Here is a 22,537-nt window from a genome sequence, read left to right as displayed (position 1 = left end):
ATCCGATTGACCTGGAAGTGTTTCCATCAGGCTGTGCCCTGGCACTGGAAGTACTCCCAGATCCAAGATAAATTGAGCTGTTTGACCTCATCCAGGTAGTTGGGTGTGGAGGACAAACAAACCTCACCTAGGAAGTGTGGAGGTCAAGAAAAGAGAATACAAATGTAATTTGCTTTATGCCATTTTTGAATCCTTTTTGCATTATTAAGTATTTTATATTGGGACTTGTGGATAATGGATGGATGGACTTGTGTCTATGAGGTTGTGTCTGAGGTCTGGGATGCTGCAGTGCCACAACACTAAACACCAAACCTAATTTCAGTGTTTTCTGATAACATACCTCAATTCAATGCTGAGGACACAGCCTTCAGAAAAAATGGAAACACAATCGACATGTGTTATATTAGACAGTGTTTATTTTACAATGCCCTGTGTGCAAGTTGTATGTTTGGTGGTTAACTGGTTACTTCTTCTCTGGGAATAATACAATTAAGAAGGATCTCATTGTGTCCTCAGTTTTAGGCTGTGCTATTGAATGTAGATAATAGAACAGTATCATTTTCTTATTAAATTTTAGGATGGTTGGCACATAGGTTTAATGTAATGGGGAATTCTTTAGTTAAACAAGTAGCAGCAGACAATAATGGGGTCTGACCTGGGCCACAGGGTGCATCTCCTGTGAAAAAATGTGAGGTGTTCAAAGCAAGATAACCATGTGTAAAAACAATAGGTATATATATTTAACGCTAGCAAGAGAAGATCGTTGTGCGACACCATAAAAAGATTATTCACTGTACAGACATACAATTGAAGGCACAAACAAAGCCAAAACACATGGCTCAGTACACTTACAGTACATGTAAACTAACCGTTATGATAAACAAATAGAATATGTGTTAGCATTAATTATTAATAGCTGTTTCTTAACCTGTGTGACAGGTATGATAAATCCTTGTATTTTGTAAGTTCTTCATTCACTGAACTTACAGAAAAAATAACTTTAAGATGAAAAGGACTCTTTCCAGAATTACAGAGACTGTTGATTTAAATGCCTCACCAAGGCTCAGAGGGAAAGAATGCTGGCCCCTACAGTTAAAGGCACTTTGAAGAACTTATAAATCATGGCAAAGATTAATCGACCTTACCAAAAAACTTTACATTACATGAAATATTTCCAAATATGTTTAATTCTCTAAACAAGATTTAAAAGGAGAAACATTATTTAGACAGTGTCCTTTTAAAAAAGAAATTATATTAAACCAGCCATAGATTTTATGATTGGTATTGTTTTATTTATCTCCTTTTGTGTTTTGCCTCCACTGCATTCTTCTAAGTAGCTTCTATGTATTGTAACTCACAACAAACAGCAAAAGACATTTTCAAAATTCTATTTACTGAATAATCTGAAATCAGTTCTTCCATAGTACATATGTATATTTCTGCTAACAAATTAAAGTCCTCCCACCCTCCTAGCAGCACTATTAAAAAACATACGCTCATTTGGATATTGAAATATATATTTTATTATTCAAATGGTGAAAAATACTTAATGGTGCTAGTCAAATAATACTTACTGTAGTATATTTTTGCTTTAGTGCAGCAGCAAGCTTAGCCTTATTGCTATGGGATTTCTGTGCCATTTCAAAGGCTTCTTTTATTTCCAAAGGTTTCTTTTCAGACATTGTCCTTACCTGCAGCAAGATAAAGCGGAAAATGTTATATTACAGAAAATAGAACAAGTAACAAAAAAGAGTTTTTTTTTTTTTAATTAAAATTTTAATTTCGACCAAACATTTCACATCATCTCTCATTAAAAGAATTTGCCCCACAGTTGTATCCATCAGGACTAAAAGACTGGTACTAAAAAAATCTGAACATTTGTTAATTGCATAAAACCTTTAAACTACAAAATAACAGTAATTTTGCAAAGGTGTGTGAAATTGACTTAAAAGAGAGAATTAGCAGGTGTTAATGCTAAAGACCTCTTAATCTTTGTATAGATTATACAATGCATGGAGTCATATTATATAAATAGAAAATCTTAGCTACACAGTATCAGGTCATATAACCCAAATGTGTGTAGCCTTGAGGTGGTAGACTGAAAAAACAAGGGTCATGACTCAGGCAGGAGGAAAGAAGGAAGGAAGAAGGTTGGTTTACCAAATTAAATTAGCATAAAATTCTATGAATGGTTATGCTAATCTTTCTTAGATGATACATGATTAACAATATTTTTTTTTTATGTACACCTAAAAGCTTGCATGCATACTGTATTTTGGCTAACACTTCATATATGTTCTCCTGAATTCACACTAACACACTTAGAACAAATAAAATTCACACTTACGCCATTCACATGGGGATCACATTACCTCATTCAGCAGCTTCTATTGGGTATTTACAACACTCCAGCTGTGCCCTATGTTTTTTCCCTTTTCACGTTCAACATCTGCAACCTCCTCAATCAGAACTTAAATTTGAACACACCTCTTTCTGCAACATTTAGGCTTTGAGGTACTGAATGTGCCAGATGATTAATATCTTAAGGCATCAATAAGTTTGTTTACACTTCTCTTGGTCACTGAACCTTAGACGAGTTTATTGACACACATACCAATAGCACTGCCTCTGAATATGTATTAAACTGCATGGAAATGTTCATTAGTGTTTCCTTCTTCTGGAAGGATAATCTACCTGAAGCTATGCATGCTTTGGGCCCAGCTGGTACTTCAATGGGAGACAATTTAGTCAAAGCTTAGGTTGCTGCTGGAAGAGGTCTTAGTAAGGCCAACAGGGGGTTAAAGATAGTGGAGCACAATGCCTCAGAGCAGTGACAGGGAGACTATGCCGTAAAAATTGTGCTGTCCTTCAGACAAGACATAAAAATGAGGTCCTGAGTCTGTGGTCATAAGTGATTCCAGGCCAACTTTCATAAAGAGTAGGGTATATCGCAATGCCCAGGCCGAATAAGCCCACCACAGCATACTCATTCTAACCCCCTAACCATCCCCTGTCCCTAACTGGCTAACTCTCTTTCACCCCTTCCCCACCGAACAGCTAATGTGTGGTGAGCGTACTGACAATTATGACTGCTGTCGTATCATCTACAGTCATTGCCGAAATTATCAGCACCCCAAGAATTTTCACAGAAAATGCACCGTTTCTCCCAGACAATTGTTGCAATTACAAATGTTTTGGTATACACACATTTATTTCCTTTATGTGCAGTGGTACAACACAAAAAAACAGAAAAAAAGCCAAATGTGACATTATTTCACACAAAACTCAAAAACCGGGCTGGACAAAATTATTGGCACCCTCAACTTAATATTTGGTTGCACGCCCTTTGGAAAAAATAACGGAAATGAAGCGCTTCCTATAACCATCAACAAGTTTGTTACACCTCTCAACTGGAATTTCCGACCACTCTTCTTTTGCAAACTGCTCTCAGATTTGAAGGGCGCCTTCTCCCAACAGCAATTTTGAGATCTCTCCATTAGTGTTTAATCTGATTTAGATCCGGATTCATTGCTGGCCAGTTTAGAAAATTCCAGCGCTTTGTCTTCAACCATTTCTGGGTGCTTTTAGAAGTATGTTTGGGGTCACTGTCCTGCTGGAACACCCATGACCTCTGACACAGACCCATTTTTCTGACACTGGGCCCTACATTGCGCCCCAGTATCTTTTGGTAGTCTTCAGATTTCATGATGCCTTGCACACAGTCAAGGCATCCAGTGCCAGAGGCAGCAAAACATCTTAGAACCTCCACCATTTTTGACAGTAGGTACTGTGTTCTTTTCTTCGTAGGCCTCATTCCGTTTTCTGTAAACTGCAGAATGATGAGCTTTACCAAAAAGCTCTACCTTGGTCTCATCTGTCCACAAGACGTTCGCCCAGAAGGATTTTGGCTTACTCAAGTACATTTTGGCAAACTCCAGTCTGGCTTTTTTATGTTTCTGTGTCAGCAGTGGGTTCCTCCTGGCTCTCCTGCCATAGCGTTTCATTTCGTTCAGATGTTGACAGATAGTTCGAGCTGACAGTGTTGCACCCTGAGTCTGCAGAACTGCTTGAATCTGTTTTGAAGTTGATTGGGGCTGTTTATCCACCATTCAGACTATCCTTTGTTGCAGTCATTTATCAATTTTTCTCTTCCGTCCACATCCAGGGAGATTAGCTACAGTGCCATGTGTTGTGAACTTCTTGATTATGTTGCACACCGAGGACAAAGGAACATGAAGATCTCTGGAGATGGACTTGTAGCCTTGAGATTGTTGATATTTTTCCACAATTTTTGTTCTCAACTCCTCAGACAATTCTCTGCTCTTCTTTCTGTTCTCCATGCTTAGTGTGGCACACTCAGACACACAACAGAAAGGTTGAGTCAACTATTCTCCATTTTAACTGGCTTCAGGTGTGATTGCTATATTGCCAGCACCTGTTTCTTGCCACAGGTGAGTTCAAACGAGCATCATATGCTTGCAATAAAACAATTTACCCACAATTTTGCAAAGGTGCCAATAATTTTCTCCGGCCAATTTTTGGAGTTCTGTGTGACATGATGTCAGATTTGGCTTTTTTTCTTGGTTTTTTTGTGTTGTTCCAATGCACATAAAGGAAATAAACATGTATATACCAAAACATTTGTAATTGCAACAATTTTCTGGAAGAAATGCTGCATTTTCTGGGAAAATTCCAGGGGTTCCGATAATTTCGGCCATGACTGTAGGTGGATACTGCACATTAGTGGAGGATGAAGTGGTTTTCCCACTCTCTATGTAAAGCACTTTGAGTAGTGAGAAAAATGCTATATAAATGATGTTGTCTTCTTCTCTGTTACAAGAAATCCAATAGCAGCCCATTAAATAAAATATATATCACTACAAAAATACATATCACTACACAATGCCATTTTGAGGGCTCATTTACTAGGAAATATATCATTTGGCGACACTGGAGTACCAAGTAGAGCACTTCAAATCAACCAAGAATTAAGCCGCAGACATTGCCTATTCATTTTGACTGAAGTATAGAGGAGAGAGAGGGAGGTTAGGAACACACGCTGATACACCACATTGCTGCACCCACTACATGACAAACCAACTCAGGATCCCAGATTAGGACACGAGTGCAGCCATGCAATGGGTGACACCTCAGCACCACACTAGTTCAGATGGAATGGAAGTGTTTTATTGTGGCTGGCGTGCCACTTCTACCTCCAACCCCAACCTACATGCAGGGCTGGATGCAGATTAATGTCTTACCCAGGACAGAGCAATTGCAGGTGAGGGGCCTTGCTCAAGGACCCAATGAAGTAGAGTCACTTTTGGTGTTTACGGGATTCAAACCGGTAACCTTCCGATTGCCAGTGCAGATCCCTAGTTTCAGAGCCCCATGAAGTATAGAAAATGTTGCTAAAGTTTCTGGGCAGCCCTTGTACATGTGTTTTTCTCGGGAATAAAGGTAAATAGATATTTTTCTAATTCTATTTAGTCCAGTAGAATATTGCACATTTAAAGAGTTTGCCTTAATAAAAGCAAAAATGTATACGTGTCTGTCTGGTTGCCATATCATAGATACAATGATAGAAAATTGCAAACATTTTTAGTAATAAAATGCACTGCATTTGTTATTTTAACAGATGGTGCATCACAAACATTGGAATACTGCCTTTATGAATATTGTACCAAATGGCATATAACAGAGACATATGCATTGCATGGAGCACTGCATGCTTAGGTCTACATTGCTTTAAACCTTAAAGTGTATTCAAGATATTCACACAAGGTCAGCAAGAACAGTAGAAATTAGAAGCCTATAATTAAGATTGTGACATTTTATGTTTTCTTTGGTGTGTGTTTATTACATAATGTGCTGTAATTTAAAATATGACCTTTTTCAATAGTTGGTTTCATTTAACACTCTTTCTCGGTTCATGGATTGCCTGAGAACACACCCTTAAAGTAGCAAAATACACACATACAAATATATTGGAAATGCATTAATGCACAAATTCTAGTTATAATGCAAAACAATAAATCGTACAAACAAAGAGTGTATTTTTGTTTTTTTTTTCCTCACAGCCAAGCAGTGAGTGGATTTCTGATAATCAAGGTGTTTTGCACTCACTACCTGACATACGGCTTTTTGCTGTAGAAGGCTGAAAGGGAAACACTGGTCCTCAACCCTAAAAACACACGATCTAACCAGCTACATACTGTGCATTTTTTTGTAATAAAACGTATTGAACAAATTGCAAACATGTTAAACTTTTAAAGTGCATGTTTCAAACCTAACAGTGGAGAATGTAACAAAACGAACTTTCTTTCCAAGTGTTAAATATGAGCAAACCTTGCAACAATTATTTAAAACACGTGCTTTTAATCACAACCATAATAAACAGAGTGATCATATACGTAACCAAAAAAGAAAAATTTACTATAAATACACAAACAAAACATCTCGACTTACTGCATTAACAGTTCTCTTTATTGTACTCTTTTTTTAAAATGTACAATGGAACACTACATTTATCATGACACACAGCGATAAATGTTTGCCGATCACCCAACAGGACTAGTTAATAAATGCACGTTTCCAGGACACTTCTTTTTAGCTTCCTGAAGCATTTAAACATTTTAATGTTTAACATTTAAACAATAATTAGCAACTCGGTTTAAAGTTCCCAGCAGAGTGCAATCTCTCCTACAAATCTTCTCAAGATTTATTGAAACGAAACCACTTCTATTATAAAAATAACAGAAAATAAACTGACACTGATGCATCCATAATAGACCATGTCAAAAAAAGTACAACGATTATCAGTCCTATTTTTCACGAAATATGTTTCTGTCACACGAAACGCAATCGAAAATACTCAACGTTAAAAGCAAACTGCACAACTGCAAGTACTCATATATTATTTTAAAAGTGACAGGAAGTTGTACGAAATGAAACGCGTATGGTCAACGTCTTGTCAGAAACATAGTTTAAAACAAAACGAATTCATATGTTGTACCTATTCAACCTCCAACAAATCCCGAATTCTTTAATACAAATATATTTAGAATTTTACAAAATTTGACACTTGTAACGATAATATACTCACTGTTTGCTTTCCTTCGAACCGCCAGAATTCAAATATACGTCCTTCTTGTCGTGAGACTACTCGCGTAAAGGCGCGTAGGAAATTACCATAGATATTCTTTTGTCGCTATAGAGTGGGCGTGACATCCTTTTTTTTATATCAGCCATTTTACATAGGGAATGGAGCTGAGTTTGTTTTATTTAACAATAACTGTATGTATAATATTATAGTACGAAACTTATGCTGAAATAATCGTGGTAACTTTTTTTTGCAAAGTCTTTAAAAAATTGAAAGTATATTTAATTGTAATCTACATTTAACTTAAAATCATAACATTTCTTTTGGACATGCGTTTTTTTTCTGTTGCTCTTTCTAGAAAAACAATCATTGATCCCCATAGTTGTCTAGATTCTGACTGTAGACTACTATACTCCCAAATAAATGAGATCTGAACTCACTGCCAGTGGCACACAACCTACTATACCAATGGTTTCCTTAAAATTAAAATGTATATCCATTGATTTATCAATGCTGTTTGTAATTTGAAGTCATCACCCACTCATATTCTATGTCTAGTGAGGTGGAACCCAGTTTGACACTGTTGTGTACATATCATATTGTACTGCATTATAAATACATGCTACTTTAGGGTAATTTATCTAAAGCAGGGGTGCTCTATCACAGTTCTGGATGTCTGCAGTCACTGCAGGTTTTCTCTTTAACCAACTTCTTAATTATAACCTGTTTATTTAACCACCTCAATAAAAAGATAAGTGTCTGTTGGTCTGTCCATGTGTCTGTCTGGTTGCTACGTCTGTCATTCCAAAACAAACGTTTTTAGTAATAAAATGCATTACATTTGTCTTTTCAATAAATGGCACATCACAAACATTAACACCTTTGCAAAATAAAAATACAACACTAGATCCTGATTCTGAAAAAGCATTCTATAATTGATTGCAAATTCAACAATACTTTAGTTTTCTTTTTTAGAATTTAGTAGCACATGTGACCACAGCTTTTTCCACTGGTAATTCAAAAGTTGCTATACATTTCTTTAAGATCTCCTTTAAATTATTTCAGGATAAATGGCAACTATCAAACAGTGCAATGCCTATTAAATGAAGTTCCCAACTAATAGTGAAATAGTAAGGGCTATTTTGATTCATCACCATGTAAGGTGGTTAACCTTTCTTTATCAAAAAGAGTCTGCATTGATTTAGGAAGACCCACCATAAGCTGCTGCTTTGGGAATAGGAGGATCTTCTGCTAAACAAGTCGACTTGCAATACAGCTGTCAGTCCTGAACAATGTACAGAAAATGGAAGAATATTTACTTTCAAATTCTAAGTAGCTGCTTGCCATGTAAATCTTGTAATCTTCCGATCTCAGGGCCAGTTCTGTACTTCTGTTATGATTGTATAGATCTGTCTACAAATTAATGATCCAAAGACATTGGGATCAAGCAGCATTACTGAAAAATCACAAATAAAATAAGAAAATAAATAAATAATTTACTGGAGTGAGTAATGACTCTAGGCGAGACCAAAAAGTGATTGGGTTGCCAACTGGGCAAAACCTTGTTTAATGCATAGCCACAAAAGTAAATTAAATTGCTAACTGAAAGGACTGTGTGGTGGAGATGCAAGGATCAGCAAGTTGCTGTCATTTGGGCAGCTCTGAGGTATCAGTGTGACTTTCCTTGTGGCTTGTCAAGTCTGAATCAAGTCGCCATCTCCTAGGGGTGCACCACATTTATATTACCGAGACTAGACAGAGTGAGGCTTCTTTGGCTCCACTGCCCTTAAGGGGCAGTTTCTCTAGGATGTGAGGGAAAAAGGACACAAGACTGTTATCGACAGTGCCCCCTGTCATCCCGGGGTAGTAGCACATACTTTAGGTGAACACAGAATGCAGTCTCTGATGTGCATTCATGACAATAACTAAACACAAAGATGTTGTTTTATTTGCTTAAGAGGAATTTCTTTCAGGATGAATTAGCTTTTCCTTATAAACAAAAATAAAAACATACGCAAGCTGTGTTTCTGAGATTTGCTATAAATAAGGTGGCTAGTGTGATGCAGACTTAAATACATCTTGCCCTACAATCTTTTTTAATGTTAATTTATTTATAGAGCATATTTAAAACAACATCACCAATGCTGTAGTGCTTTACCTACAGTGCATCTGGAAAGCATTCACAGCGCATCACTTTTTCCACATTTTGTTATGTTACAGCCTTATTCCAAAATGGATTAAATTCATTTTTTTCCTCAAAATTCTACACACAACACCCCATAATGTCAATGTGAAAAAAGTTTACTTGAGGTTTTTACAAATTTATTAAAAATAAAAAAAAACTGAGAAATCACATGTACATAAGTATTCATAGCCTTTGCTCCATACTTTGCCGATGCACCTTTGGCAGCAATTACAGCCTCAAGTCTTTTTGAATATGATGCCACAAGCTTGGCACACCTATCCTTGGCCAGTTTCGCCCATTCCTCTTTGCTGCACCTCTGAAGCTCCATCAGGTTGGATGGGAAGCGTCGGAGCACAGCCATTTTAAGATCTCTCCAGAGATGTTCAATCAGATTCAAGGCTGGGCTCTGGCTGGGCCACTCAAGGACATTCACAGAGTTGTCCTGAAGCCACTCCTTTGATATCTTGGCTGTGTGCTTAGGATCGTTGTCCTGCTGAAAGATGAATCGTCACTCCAGTCTGAGGTCAAGAGCGCTCTGGAGCAGATTTTCATCCAGGATGTCTCTGTACATTGCTGCAGTCATCTTTCCCTTCATCCTGACTAGTCTCCCAGTTCCTGGCAAAGAAAAACATCCCCACAGCATGATGCTGCCACCACCATGCTTCACTGTAGGGATGGTATTGGCCTGGTGATGAGCAGTGCCTGGTTTCCTCCAAATGTGACGCCTGGCATTCACACCAAACAGCTCAATCTTTGTCTCATCAGACCAGAGAATTTTGTTTCTCATGGTCTGAGAGTCCTTCAGGTGCCTTTTGGCAAACTCCTGGCGGGCTGCCATGTGCCTTTTACTAAGGAGTGGCTTCCGTCTGGCCACTCTACCATACAGGCCTGATTGGTAGATTGCTGCAGAGATGGTTGTCCTTCTGGAAGGTTCTCCTCTCTCCACAGAGGACCTCTTGAGTTCTGACAGAGTGACCATCGGGTTCTTGGTCACCTCCCTGACTAAGGCCCTTTTCCCCCAATCGCTCAGTTTTGATGGCCGGCCAGCTCTAGGAACAGTCCTGGTGGTTTCAAACTTCTTCCACTTACGGAAGATGGAGGCCACTGTGCTCATTGGGACCTTCGAAGCAGCAGAATGTTTTCTGTCACCTTCCCCACATTTGTGTCTCAAGGAAATCCTGTCCTGGAGGTCTGCAGACAATTCCTTTGACTTCATGCTTGGTTTGTGCTCTGACATGAATTGTCAACTGTGGGACCTTATATAGACAGGTATGTGCCTTTCCAAATCATGTCCAATCAACTGAATATACCACAGGTGGACTCCAATTAAGCTGCAGAAACATCTCAAGGATGATCAGGGAAACAGGATGCACCTGAGCACAATTCTGAGCTTCATGGCAAAGGCTGTGAATACTTATGTACATGTGCTTTATCAATTTTTTTTATTTTTAATAAATTTGTAAAAATCTCAACTAAACTTTTTTTATGTTGTCATTATGGGGTGTTGTGTGTAGAATTCTGAGGAAAAAATGAATTTAATCCATTTTGGAATAAGGCTGTAACATAACAAAATGTGGAAAAAGTGATGCGCTGTGAATTCTTTCCAGATGCACTGTAGAACATAAACCAAGTATAAAATAAAAATAAATAGAATAAAATACAATAAAACACATTAAATTGAAACAACCCACTGATTAAGAGAGGAGAATCACCAGTATCACTGAAGAGCACAGACACCTAGAGAATAAAAGTGAATCTTCAATCTCGTTTTAAACCGATCAGTTGAAGGTGCATCATTAATGTAGAAAGGTAAAGAAATTCACAGATGAGGTGCAGCAGCAGCAAAAGCTCTGTCTCCCTTAGTTTTTCAATTAGCCTGGGGGATCACAAGAGACAACAGACCGGTAGACCTAAGCTCTCTGGATGGCTGGTGTAAAACACACAATTCAGATAAATAGATGGGAGCATACCCATGTATTGATTTAAAAACAAGCTGGAAAATTGTAAAATCAATTTTGAAAATAAAAGGTAGCCAGTGTAAAGAGGCTTAAATTGGATACACAGAGACAAACTCTCTTGCCCCAACCAAAACAACAAGCAGCAGCATTCTGAACCAACTGCAACCTGCATATCAGGGATTTGCTGATCCCAGTATACAATAAGTTGCAGTAATCAAGCCAAGAAAAGATAAAATCATAAGTAACTTTCTCAAGAACCACAGGAGATAAATAGGCTTAACCTTGACTGAAAGATGAAGCTCTCAAAAGAGAGGTTACTGTCAAAAATAGCCAGAAGAATCCGAACTTGACGTTTACAAAAGTCAATGAAATTGCTAACAAGTTCAAAACCAATTTATTCTTTGGCTGCTGGACCAACTATCAGCACTTCAATTTTATTATGATTGAGATCAAGAAAACTGTCAACCATCAATAGTTCTTCAAGACAATTGTGCATCTGATTCATTTCAGAGTTGCACACATGAATATAAGCCTGTGTACCATCAGCATAACAATGAAGAGAAACATTACATTACCTAAAACCAGCTCCAACGGAATGAAGATACATAGAAAATAGAATGGAACCAAGAATGGATCCCTGAGGAACACCACATTTAACAGGATCAGTAGAAGAACAAGAGAACCACTGGAAAATGTTTACCAGTAAGAAATGACATGAACCAGTCAAGAGCAGCCCCTTTAAGTCCCAGCAGATGCTCAAGCTGCAACAGCAAGATCTCATGATCAATAGTGTCAAAGGCTGCTGATAGATCTAGAAGGACAAAGACTGCTGCCCCACTTCAGTCAGTAATAAGAGAAATATCATTAAATAATTTCATAAGGATAGCCTCATCCCCATAATATCACCTAAAGCCAGGATGGTAGATCTCATATAAGTTATTAAAGTTAAGATGATTGACCAATTGATCATAAATAATCCTTTCTTTCTAATATTTTAGCCAAAAATGGCAATTGAAAAATTGGGTAAAAAATCGGCTAACACTCCAGGTTTTAACTCAACATATTTTAAGACAACGTTGCACCACTGCATGTTTAAAAAATGGGAGTACAACACCTTTACTAATAGAACCATTAATAATTGCAAACAATAGTAGACCAAGCGCATCAAATGTCTCCAGTAAAAGTCGTGGTGGAACAACATCATCTGGACAAAAAGTAGGTCTAAGGTTGTCAATAATACTTAGCGGTAAACAAAGAATTTAGCTGTTAAAGAAAGAATTAATTTTACACAATATACCAGGGGTCCTCAATCACAGTCCTGGGGCCTTATGCATAAACGGTGCGTACGCACACAAATGTTGCGTAAGAACTTTTCCACGTTCAAATCGCGATGTATAAAACCTACACTTGGCGTAAAGCCACGCACTTTTCCACGGTACCATGTCGTACACAAGTTCTCCGCTCGGTTTTGCAGACTGGCGGTACCCAGCGTCAAAGCAGTGCTACTGTTACTGTGCGGTTTATCTTAATTACTTAGAGCCACATTCCTGCCGAGGCTTTATAAATACACCGAAACTAACCACATATTGTTTATTAGTGTAATGCATCTGATTGTAATTAACTTGTAACAATATAATTGTCCAGGGAATAGCCATAGTATTCCAAATACCATAACTGCTTTAGCGATGTTGCTCTCACTGCACCTTTTTTTTCTTCTTTCAGCTGCTTCCGTTAAGGGTTGCCACAGCGGATCATCTTTTTCCATATTACTCTCACTGCACCACTCAAGAGTATTTGTATCACTGTATCTGAGTGGGGAATCACAGCAGCAGCTGATCGGAAAGAGAATTATCGGTATACAGCATCAAGCCCACCCTGCCTCAGCCACAGCAAAATGTTTCAAAGCCTTTCCTGTATGGACATCGCGGTTCAGAAACAGTCAATCAGTCCATCAAGTGCTCCTTGTAGAACTGTTTGTACTTATAAGTACAATTACCCCACTGCAAACTTGCACTAAAGTTATAATATTGCACAACCTGTGCCACTTTATAACGTGTGTATTTTCATATGATGACAATATCATTTTTAAGATAAAATGCAGCAAAATATGTTGATTATATTATATAGATAAAACTTTAACTTCATTTAATTAATCTGTATTGTTAATAATTAGACATGTGAGGACACAGTTCTGCAGCGGCAGCTTGATCCTACCTTTTGCTGTATTCTTTCTGGGGCTGACGCAACACTGGAAGGATAGATGGATAGAATAATTAAACTTGTACTACAAAGATATTTCAGTGTTCCTTAAAAGTTTTCAAGAATCGTCATTGTAAGCTTACAGATGGCTTAACGTCTATTACAGAGCTGATTGTGTGGTGACTGGGTATGTGGAGAAAGAAAAGTAAGGACAGGAATTGGAGATTAGTATGTTTGAAAGAGACAGTACTGCTAAAATAATTTCTTCGAAGGTCGCACACAATCACGCACCGTATTCCCCTGTTTAATAACATGCTTTAACTCTTATCATCATGAAAAAGATATCACATATACATCTCAGTATTTTAATTATTCAGAGAGCTGTAATATCACGAATGTAATGGATTCTGTGTCCTGTCGGAGAAAGAGAAAGCATAATTAAGCAACCGGGTTAGAACAAAAACCTGCAGCCACTGCGGCCCGCCAGGCCGTGCGCAGTGCATAGAATTCGCACTATAACATGACGTAAGCACAACAGCCGAAATGTGCTTACGCACAGAAAAATCCAGATGCAGAAATCTGTTCGTTCGCCCACTTCCTCGTTCTTCCACTCCATAAATCCCGATCAGCGTGAAAAGTAATGCACATGCACATGGCTTCTGTCCCACCCCGTCTCCTCCCAGAATTATGCCTCTTTGAATATACAAATCAATATAAATAGCCCTTAAGCTTAGCGTTCTGTGAAAAGGCAATGGCAAAAGCAAGAGGGAAAATATAAGAATTTCAGCGAATACCAAGTGGAGGCAAAGAAAAACATACTATTTGTTGGTTTAAACAGTGATATAATCAACAAAAGGAAGTTGATCGAGTGACATAGCGTGTTAGAGAAACTTGAAAGCTCAAGTTCACAGAGTCACACAGTGCCCGAAATAAAAAAGAAGCTGTCACATATCAAAGTCGCCTTGAAAAGGCGAGTCGTAGCCCACCATCTGAGTGTCATATGAAAGCTTATTAGGGTACAGAGAAAAACAAAATAGGCATACAGTGGGAAAAAAGCACGAAATGTTAACTTCAATCTCGAAATTTCCACTTTAATCAAATAGTTTATTTTGTCATTAAAGTAGAACATCATAAACTTCATCTTAAAATCGTTTAATTTAATAGTTTCTCAATTCCTATCGTAACTAAAGTAGCACGTTAAATGCTTTGTTTTGAATTTGATCTTTTGCTCTATGTGTGTGAATCACTACGTGCTTCCACTATCTCTTTCTCTGACTGGATACAGAATCCATTACATTCGTGATATTACAGCCCTCTGAATAATTAACATACTGAGATGTATACGTGATATCTTTTTCATGATGATAGGAGTTAAAGCATGTCATTAAACAGGGGAAAACGGTGTGTGATTGTGTGCGACCTTCGATGAAATTATTGTAGCAGTACTGTCTCTTTCAAAGTATTAACCTCAAATTCCTGTCCTTACTTTTCTTTCTCCAAATACCCAATCGCCACACAATCAGCTCTGTAATAGACGTTAAGCCATCTGTAAGCTTACAACAACAATTCTTCAAAACTTTTAAGGAACATTGAAATATCTTTGTAGTACATGTTTAATTATTCTATCCATCTATCCTTCCAGTGTCGAGTCAGCCCCAGAAAAAGTACAGCACAAGGTAGGAACAATCCGTGAACTAGCTAGCTCTGCGGAACTGTGTCCTCACATGTTTAATTATTAACAATACAGATTATTTAAATGAAGTTAAAGTTTATCTATATAATATAATCAACATATTTTGCTGCATTTCATCTTAAAAATATCTTCATCATATGTAAATATGCGCTTTATAAAGTGGCACAGGTTGTGCAATATTATAACTGTAGTGCAAGTTTACAGTGAGGTGATTCTACTTATAAGTACAAACAGTTCTACAAGGAGCACTTGGTGGACTGATTGATTGTTTAAAGTTCTTGGGATGAAACTGTTTCTGAACCGCGAGGTCTGTACAGGAGAGTCTCTGAAGCATTTTGCCATGGCTGAGGAAGCATGTGCTTGAAACTGTATACCGATAATTCTCTTTCCAATCAGCTGCTGCTGTGATTTCCCACTCAGATACAGTGATATAAATACTCCGAGTGGTGCAGTGAGAGTAATATGGAAAAAGATGATCCGCTGTGGCAACACCTAATGGGAGCAGCTGAAAGAAGAAAAAAAAGGTGCAGTGAGAGTAACAACGCTAAAGTAGTTATGGTATTTGGAATAATATGGCTATTCCCTGGACCATTATATTGTTATAAGTTAATTACAATTAGATGCATTACACTAATAAACAATATGCTGTTAGTTTCAGTGTATTTAAAAAGCCGCATCAGGAAAATAAAGAGTAACCACACAGGAACAGTAGCACTGCTTTGATGCTCGGTGCCGCCAGTCTGCAAAACCGAGCGGAGAACTTGCGTATGACAGGGTGTGAGGTACCGTGGAATTGTGCGTGGCTTATTTAACCGTATATTGTTTATTAGTTTAATGCATCTAATTGTAATTAACCTGTAACAATATAATGGCCCACAGAATGGTCAAACTATTCCAAATACCATAACTGCTTTAGTGTTGTTACTCTCACTGCACCTTCTTTTTCTTCTTTCAGCTGCTCCCGTTAGGGGTTGCCACATCGGATCATCTTTTTCCATATTACTCTCACTGCACAGCTTGGAGTATTTACTGTATATCACTGTATCTGAGTGTGAATCACAGCTGTACAGCAGCTGATTTGAAAGAGAATTATCAGTATACAGCATCATGCACATGCTGCCTCAGCCATGCCGTCTATTGAACTGCTCTCATACAGCAAATGCTTCAAAGCCTTTCCTCGCAAGTCAGAAACAGTTTCATCCCAAGAACTCTAAACGCACTCAATCAGTCCATCAAGTGCTCCATATAGAACAGTTTGTACTTATTAGTACAATTACCTCACTGTAAACTTGCAATACAGTTGATATTTATACAACCTGAGCCACTTTATAAAGTTTATAAAATGCGTATTTACATATGATGACGATATCATTTTAAAGATGAAATGCAGCAAAATATGTTTATTATATTATACAGATAAAACTTTAACTTCATTTAAATAATCTATATTCTTAATAATTAAACATGTGAGGACACGGTACTGCAGCGCTAGCGAGCTGCTGGCGCTCCGTTCACTGATTGTTCCTGCCTCGCGCTGTATTCTTGCTGGTGCTGACGCGACACTGGAAGGATAGATGGATAGAATAATTAAACACGTACTACGAAGATATGTCAATGTTCCTTAAAAGTTTTGAAGAATCTGCGTTCTAAGCTTACAGATGGCTTAACGTCTATTACAGAGCTGATTGTATGGCGATTGGGTATTTGGAGAATGAAAAGTAAGGAAAGGAATTGGAGATTAGTACATTTGAAAGAGACAGCACTGCTACAATAAAGCATTTCACCGAAGGTCGCGCATGGCACAGCAAGCATCTTGCATGAGACATGAACAATCACTGCTCCACCGTGTTCCCATGTTTAATAACATGCTTTAACTCCTATCATCATGAAAATTATATCATGTATACATTTCAGTATTTTAATCATTCAGAGAGCTGTAATATCACGGATGTAATGGATTTTGTGTACTGTCGGAAGAAGAGAAAGCCTGGAAACACACACATAGAGCACATAGAAGATCAAATACAAAACAAAGCATTTAATGTGTTACTTTAGTTACAATGGGATTTGAGAAACTAGTAAATTAAACAATTTTAAGATTAAGTTTATTATGTTCTTCTTTAATGACAAAATAAACTACGTGATTAAAATGGAAATTTCAAGATTAAAGTTGGCATTTTGTGCTTTTTTCCCACTCTGTGCCTATTTTTTCTATTATTTTCCCCCCTGGTTTTGCAATTGTCTTTTCACAGAAGGCTGAGCTTAAGGGCTATTTATATTGATTTGCATATTCAAAGAGGCGTAATTCTGGGAGGAGCTGGGGCGGGACAGCAGGTGCGTGCATGTGCGTTACTTTTCACGCTGACCTGGTCTTTATGTAGCGGAAGAACGTGGAAGATGGCGAATGCACAGATTTATGTATCTGAATTTTTTTGTGCGTACAAACATTTCCACTTTTGTCCGTATGCCATGTTATAGTGTGAATTCCACGCACAACGTTATACATGAGGCCCCAGGTTTCACATCCCGGGTCCTTCCTATGTGGAGTTTGCAAGTTCTCCCCATGTTTGTGTGGGTTTCCTTTCGGGTGCTCCAGTTTCCTCTCCCATTCCAAAGACATGCAAGTTAGATGGATTGGTGATAGTAAATTGGCCCCAGTGTGTGTTCACCCTGTAATGGACTGGCACCTTGTCAAGGGTTTGTTCCTGCCTTGCTCCCAATGCTAGCTGGGATAGGCACCAGCAAATGACTGATTGACTGGTAATGACTGAGTACAAGAGAATTAAAGAGTAAGTTCTGTATTTTTCAAATTTTCAAAGTTATTTTTTCACAATCATGGTATATATTATTTGCCACATAAAACTGTATGCTAAAGTGAACTACATTTGGTTCAGATGTTGATCTCCATTTGTACCCAGGTTACCAACCAAGAATCCACTTAAGAGGCTCCGGGTATCCCTACCACCCCAAACCTAATATTGGTCTTAGTGCCACAATATCATGTCAGCTCCTTAGCTGTCTCCCCTTGGGGGACAACACAGTCCATCATGAATAGTTTTCACACTGTTCTCTAAACAGAATCATGAGGATCATTATGCTTTTGGTGGTTTCTTAAAAGACCAGAACTGTCACATTAACAATAAAAACCCTCTTAAGCGGAAGCAGAGAGCGGATCAGCGAGCGGAAGCAGAGAGCGGATCAGCGAAGCGGAAGCAGAGAGCGGATCAGCGAGCGGAAGCAGAGAGCGGATCAGCGAGCGGAAGCAGAGAGCGGCGGCGTCTCCCACAGGCACGTAGCCCTTTGAAAGCACACGAGCAAGTTCACCTGAGATAAAGCCGGCAGCTGACCAGTAGAAATAACCGGCAGTGAGAAATTAAAGTCGATCACTTAGCGGGTGGTGGAAACTTAAAAGCGACGGTGATTCAGCTCAACACGGAAAGCGCAGAAGCACCTATAAAAACGGCAAAGATGACTTCAACATTTAATGTAAGTTCTATCTGCTCTCTGCCCATCGAGGGCACGTTTATATGTTGTGTGTCCTGCAGTATGTACAGCTCAGGTTTTCCGCCGACAGTGCAGATAGCTTCACCTGCCAAAAATGTTTAGTTAATTTAGAGTTGGTCGGGAAAATACGCGAATTGGAGGACCGCGTTAGGAATCTGATAGCGATTAGGCAAACCGAAAATTGGATCGACTCGGTTTGTTTAGACAATTCGCTACATCTGATTCGGCTTCAGTCTCTCCAGGTCCCACTGTAGTCAGTGCGAGGCCGAAATCAGCAGCACCAATTCAGCCACAGGGCGAGTGGGTAACAGTAAGACGGGGGTCTAAGAATCCAAAATTTAGTCCCCAGCACCCAGGTCACCAATTCGACCCAGAACAGGTTCTCAGCTCTCGCAGCCTGTGGAAACTGAGAATAATAAAGTGCTCATAATTGGCGATTCCATAGTGCGGAATGTTAGAATTCCAAACTATGTTAAACCAGCAGTTAATGTTAAGTGCCTTGCAGGGGCCAAGATTTCTGGCATAAAGGCCGCATTGGACCGTGTTGCCGACGATGAAGTATCTACCTTATTGCTGCATGTCGGCACTAATGATATTTATTTACAGCAATCTGAGGTATTAAAGCGAACTTCATCTCTATGCACCAAAGCTAAAACAAAATGTCGGAATTTAATTGTATCTGGTCCCTTACCAAGATTGTATAGAGGGATGTGATTTATAGCAGATTGCATTCCTTTCACTGCTGGCTAGAAACCTGGTGTGCAAATAAAAGCATAGCATTTGTGAACAATTGGGATGATTTTTGGGAAAGGCCTGGATTTTTCAGAAGAGATGGTCTTCATCCTAACTGGAGGGATCTTATGTATTATCCCAAAATATGGCAGCAAAACTGCCTGGTTGACTGATTAGAGCACCATCCAGGCCGCAGTCATGTGATCTTAAATCACAGGCTGTTCTTTATCCCACCTGTTATTTTCCTGAAGCTGTTACCCATAATCCCTGTTGTGGGGCATCCAGTAAATTTAGTCTTGAAACAAACCATAAATTAATTGATAACCAAAAATAAGGTGTATAATTAGACCAAGGGATAAAACCAGACACTCCACCAGGGGCATCTGTAATAGAAATTTAATTCAAATTAAAACAAAAAATATATCAGCAGTTCAGAAAGAACCATGCAGTTTTAAATGCTGTTTATTGAACATTCGCTCTCTTGGCACTAAAGCTGTTTTGGTAAATGATATAATATTAAGTACAAAATCTGATCTGTGTCTTCTTACTGAAACCTGGCTTAGTAAATGTGACACTGTTCCCTAGCTGAGGCGTCACCAGATGGATACTCGTTCCTTCATAAGTCTAGAGATTCTGGTCGAGGAGGAGGCCTTGGAATAATTCATTGTAACAAAATGCAAATCACTCCTAAAAATTTAGGCAACTTTACATCCTTTGAGGCATTCATTTTAAATATTAAAACAGATTCCAACACAATTATAGTGCTAGTCTACAGACCACCAGGGCCATATTCATTGTTCATGACTGAATTTAGCAACCTTCTGTCTGATTTGGCTATAAATTATGATCACGTAGTTCTGATGGGGATTTTAATGTACACATTGATGTGGAAACTGACACTTTTAGCAAATGTTTTACTTATTTGTTAAATTCAGTAGGATTTTGTCAGATTGTCAAAGGTCCAACTCATAATCATAACCATACATTAGATTTAATTATAACTTACAAAGTTGAAATTCAAAATTTAAATATTACTCCATTAAATGTAGTTATTTCCGATCACTTCTTAATTACGTTTGATTTAGTTCTGCCCATGCCAGCGCACTCGCAGATTAAAACAAAGACAGTGCGACATCTAGATTGTAATTCTGCTTCAAAATTTATAGATACCTTGAGTAAGTCGAGTGTAATTGTGGAAAACCATTTAGATCAGTTAACATCAAATGTAAACGTGGAAAACAATTTAGATCAGCTAACATCACATTATAATGTGACCTTGAGAGATGCTCTGGACACAGTGGCTCCCCTAAAACAAAAGTGATCAAAGCACATAGAAACTCTCCCTGGTTTAATGAAAACACTCGTGCTCTTAAATTAGAGTGTCGAAAACTGGAGCAGATGGAGAACAACAAAGCTACATGTCTTTCAAATTGCATGGACAGAGAGTGTTAATAAATATAAAAGGCCCTCTTTAAAGCTCGCTCAGAATACTATTCTACATTAATAGATAGCAATAATAAAAATCCTAGGGTACTTTTTAGAGCAGTGGCTAAATTAACAAATGGGAATTCAGATCAACAGTGCAAAATACCAACAGATATTAGCAGTACAGACTTTATGAACTTCTTCAATGAGAAAATTAAAAATATAAGATCCCAGATCTCAGCATCACAGTACAAACCAAATACTAGCTTAGCAGACCCTGCTCACATTGCATTCAGCACTTTAATAATTTTAATCCTGTAACTGAGCAGGAAGTCTTAACTTTAATTTCGAAAATGAAGCCCACTACTTGTTCCCTAGATCCAGTGCCAACAAAACTAGTAAAAAGTGCAATGGATGTTCTTGTAGCACCTATTCTAAACATTATCAATAGTTCATTATTGCATGGCACAGTACCTGATGCACTAAAAGTGTCAGTCATTAAACCTTTACTTAAAAAGTCAGACCTAGACCCACACATACTAAATAACTATAGGCCTATTTCAAATTTACCATTTCTCTCTAAAATACTAGAGAAAGTAGTCGCCAGTCAGCTTCAGTCACACCTTATGCATTACAATTTATTTGAGAAATTCCAGTCTGGCTTTCGACTGGTCATAGTACAGAAACGGCACTAACACGGGTTGTAAATGACATTCTGATATCCTCTGATGAAGGAAATTCCACTGTAATTATGTTGTTAGACTTAAGTGCAGCATTTGACACCATTGACCATTCTATTTTACTGCACAGGCTAGAAAACGATGTTGGGCTTACAGGCCCGTGCTCGCTTGGTTCAGTTCTTATTTATCAAATCGATTCCAGTATGTACAGAAATGTGCTGACAGTACTCCATCATTATACACAGAAGTTGAATATGGTGTCCGCAGGGCTCAGTACTGGGACCTTTACTGTTTTCACTTTACATGCTTCCACTGGGATCTCTCATTAGGAAACATAATGTTAATTTTCACTGTATGCAGATGACACCCAGTTATACCTTTCATTTAAATCAAATGAAGTTTCTCCGATGTTGTCTTTAATTAGTTGTGTTAGTGAATTAAAGGAATGGATGAATGAGAACTACTTGTCTTTAAATACAGATAAAACAGAGATGTTAATTGTTGGAGGGAATGACGCTGATCACAGCAATATTTTGTCGTCATTTAACTCAGTTGGAATCCCAATTAATTTTACTGAATCAGCCCGCAATCTAGGAGTTATCTTTGACTCTAGCATGTCATTTAAAGCATATTACAAAGTCGTCCAAAACATGTTTTTCCATCTTAAAAATAGTAGGAAATTAAGGCGCTTTCTAAATAAACAGGATTGTGAGAAATTAATTCATGCATTTATCTCTAGTACGATTGACTACTGCAATGCGGTGTTCACTGGCTGTTCAAACTGTTCTCTATACAGCCTCCAGTTAATCCAAAATGCGCTGCAAGAATTATTACAAGAACAAGAAAATATGAACACATAACCCCAGTTCTTAAATCTTTACACTGGCTCCCAGTTAAATTTAGGGCAGATTTCAAAATCCTCCTTTTAACATATAAAGCATTAAATGGCCAAGGTCCGCTTACTTGTCTGAACTTATCATGACTTACAAACCTGAGCACATTAAGATCTCAAGATGCCGGTCTGCTTAGGATTCCAAGGATTAATAAAATAACAGTGGG

At 38.2% G+C, this 22,537-nt stretch overlaps 1 protein-coding gene across 2 annotated transcripts in view; it reads right to left on the bottom strand.

Moving 5' to 3' along the window:
- ncapg (non-SMC condensin I complex, subunit G) overlaps window positions 1-7,227 on the bottom strand; it is a 45,554-nt gene extending 38,327 nt beyond the window's left edge. The window contains exons 1-2 of one of the 2 annotated variants that reach the window (XM_039751556.1): window positions 7,106-7,227; window positions 1,575-1,691 (exon numbers count right to left, since the gene is read on the bottom strand). In XM_039751556.1, coding sequence (XP_039607490.1) covers window positions 1,575-1,682 — 108 coding nt within the window. In that variant the 5' untranslated portion in view covers window positions 1,683-1,691; window positions 7,106-7,227. The remainder of the gene's footprint in view (window positions 1-1,574; window positions 1,692-7,105) is intronic. The other variant, XM_039751558.1, reaches the window with a different exon arrangement.
- Between the last annotated feature and the right edge of the window lie 15,310 nt (window positions 7,228-22,537).

The sequence above is a fragment of the Polypterus senegalus genome, chromosome 4 (genome assembly GCF_016835505.1).
Source record: "Polypterus senegalus isolate Bchr_013 chromosome 4, ASM1683550v1, whole genome shotgun sequence".
NCBI lineage: Eukaryota > Metazoa > Chordata > Cladistia > Polypteriformes > Polypteridae > Polypterus > Polypterus senegalus.
Note: the sequence above shows the minus strand (reverse complement) of the source record. Positions and strands in the feature narration are given on the sequence as shown.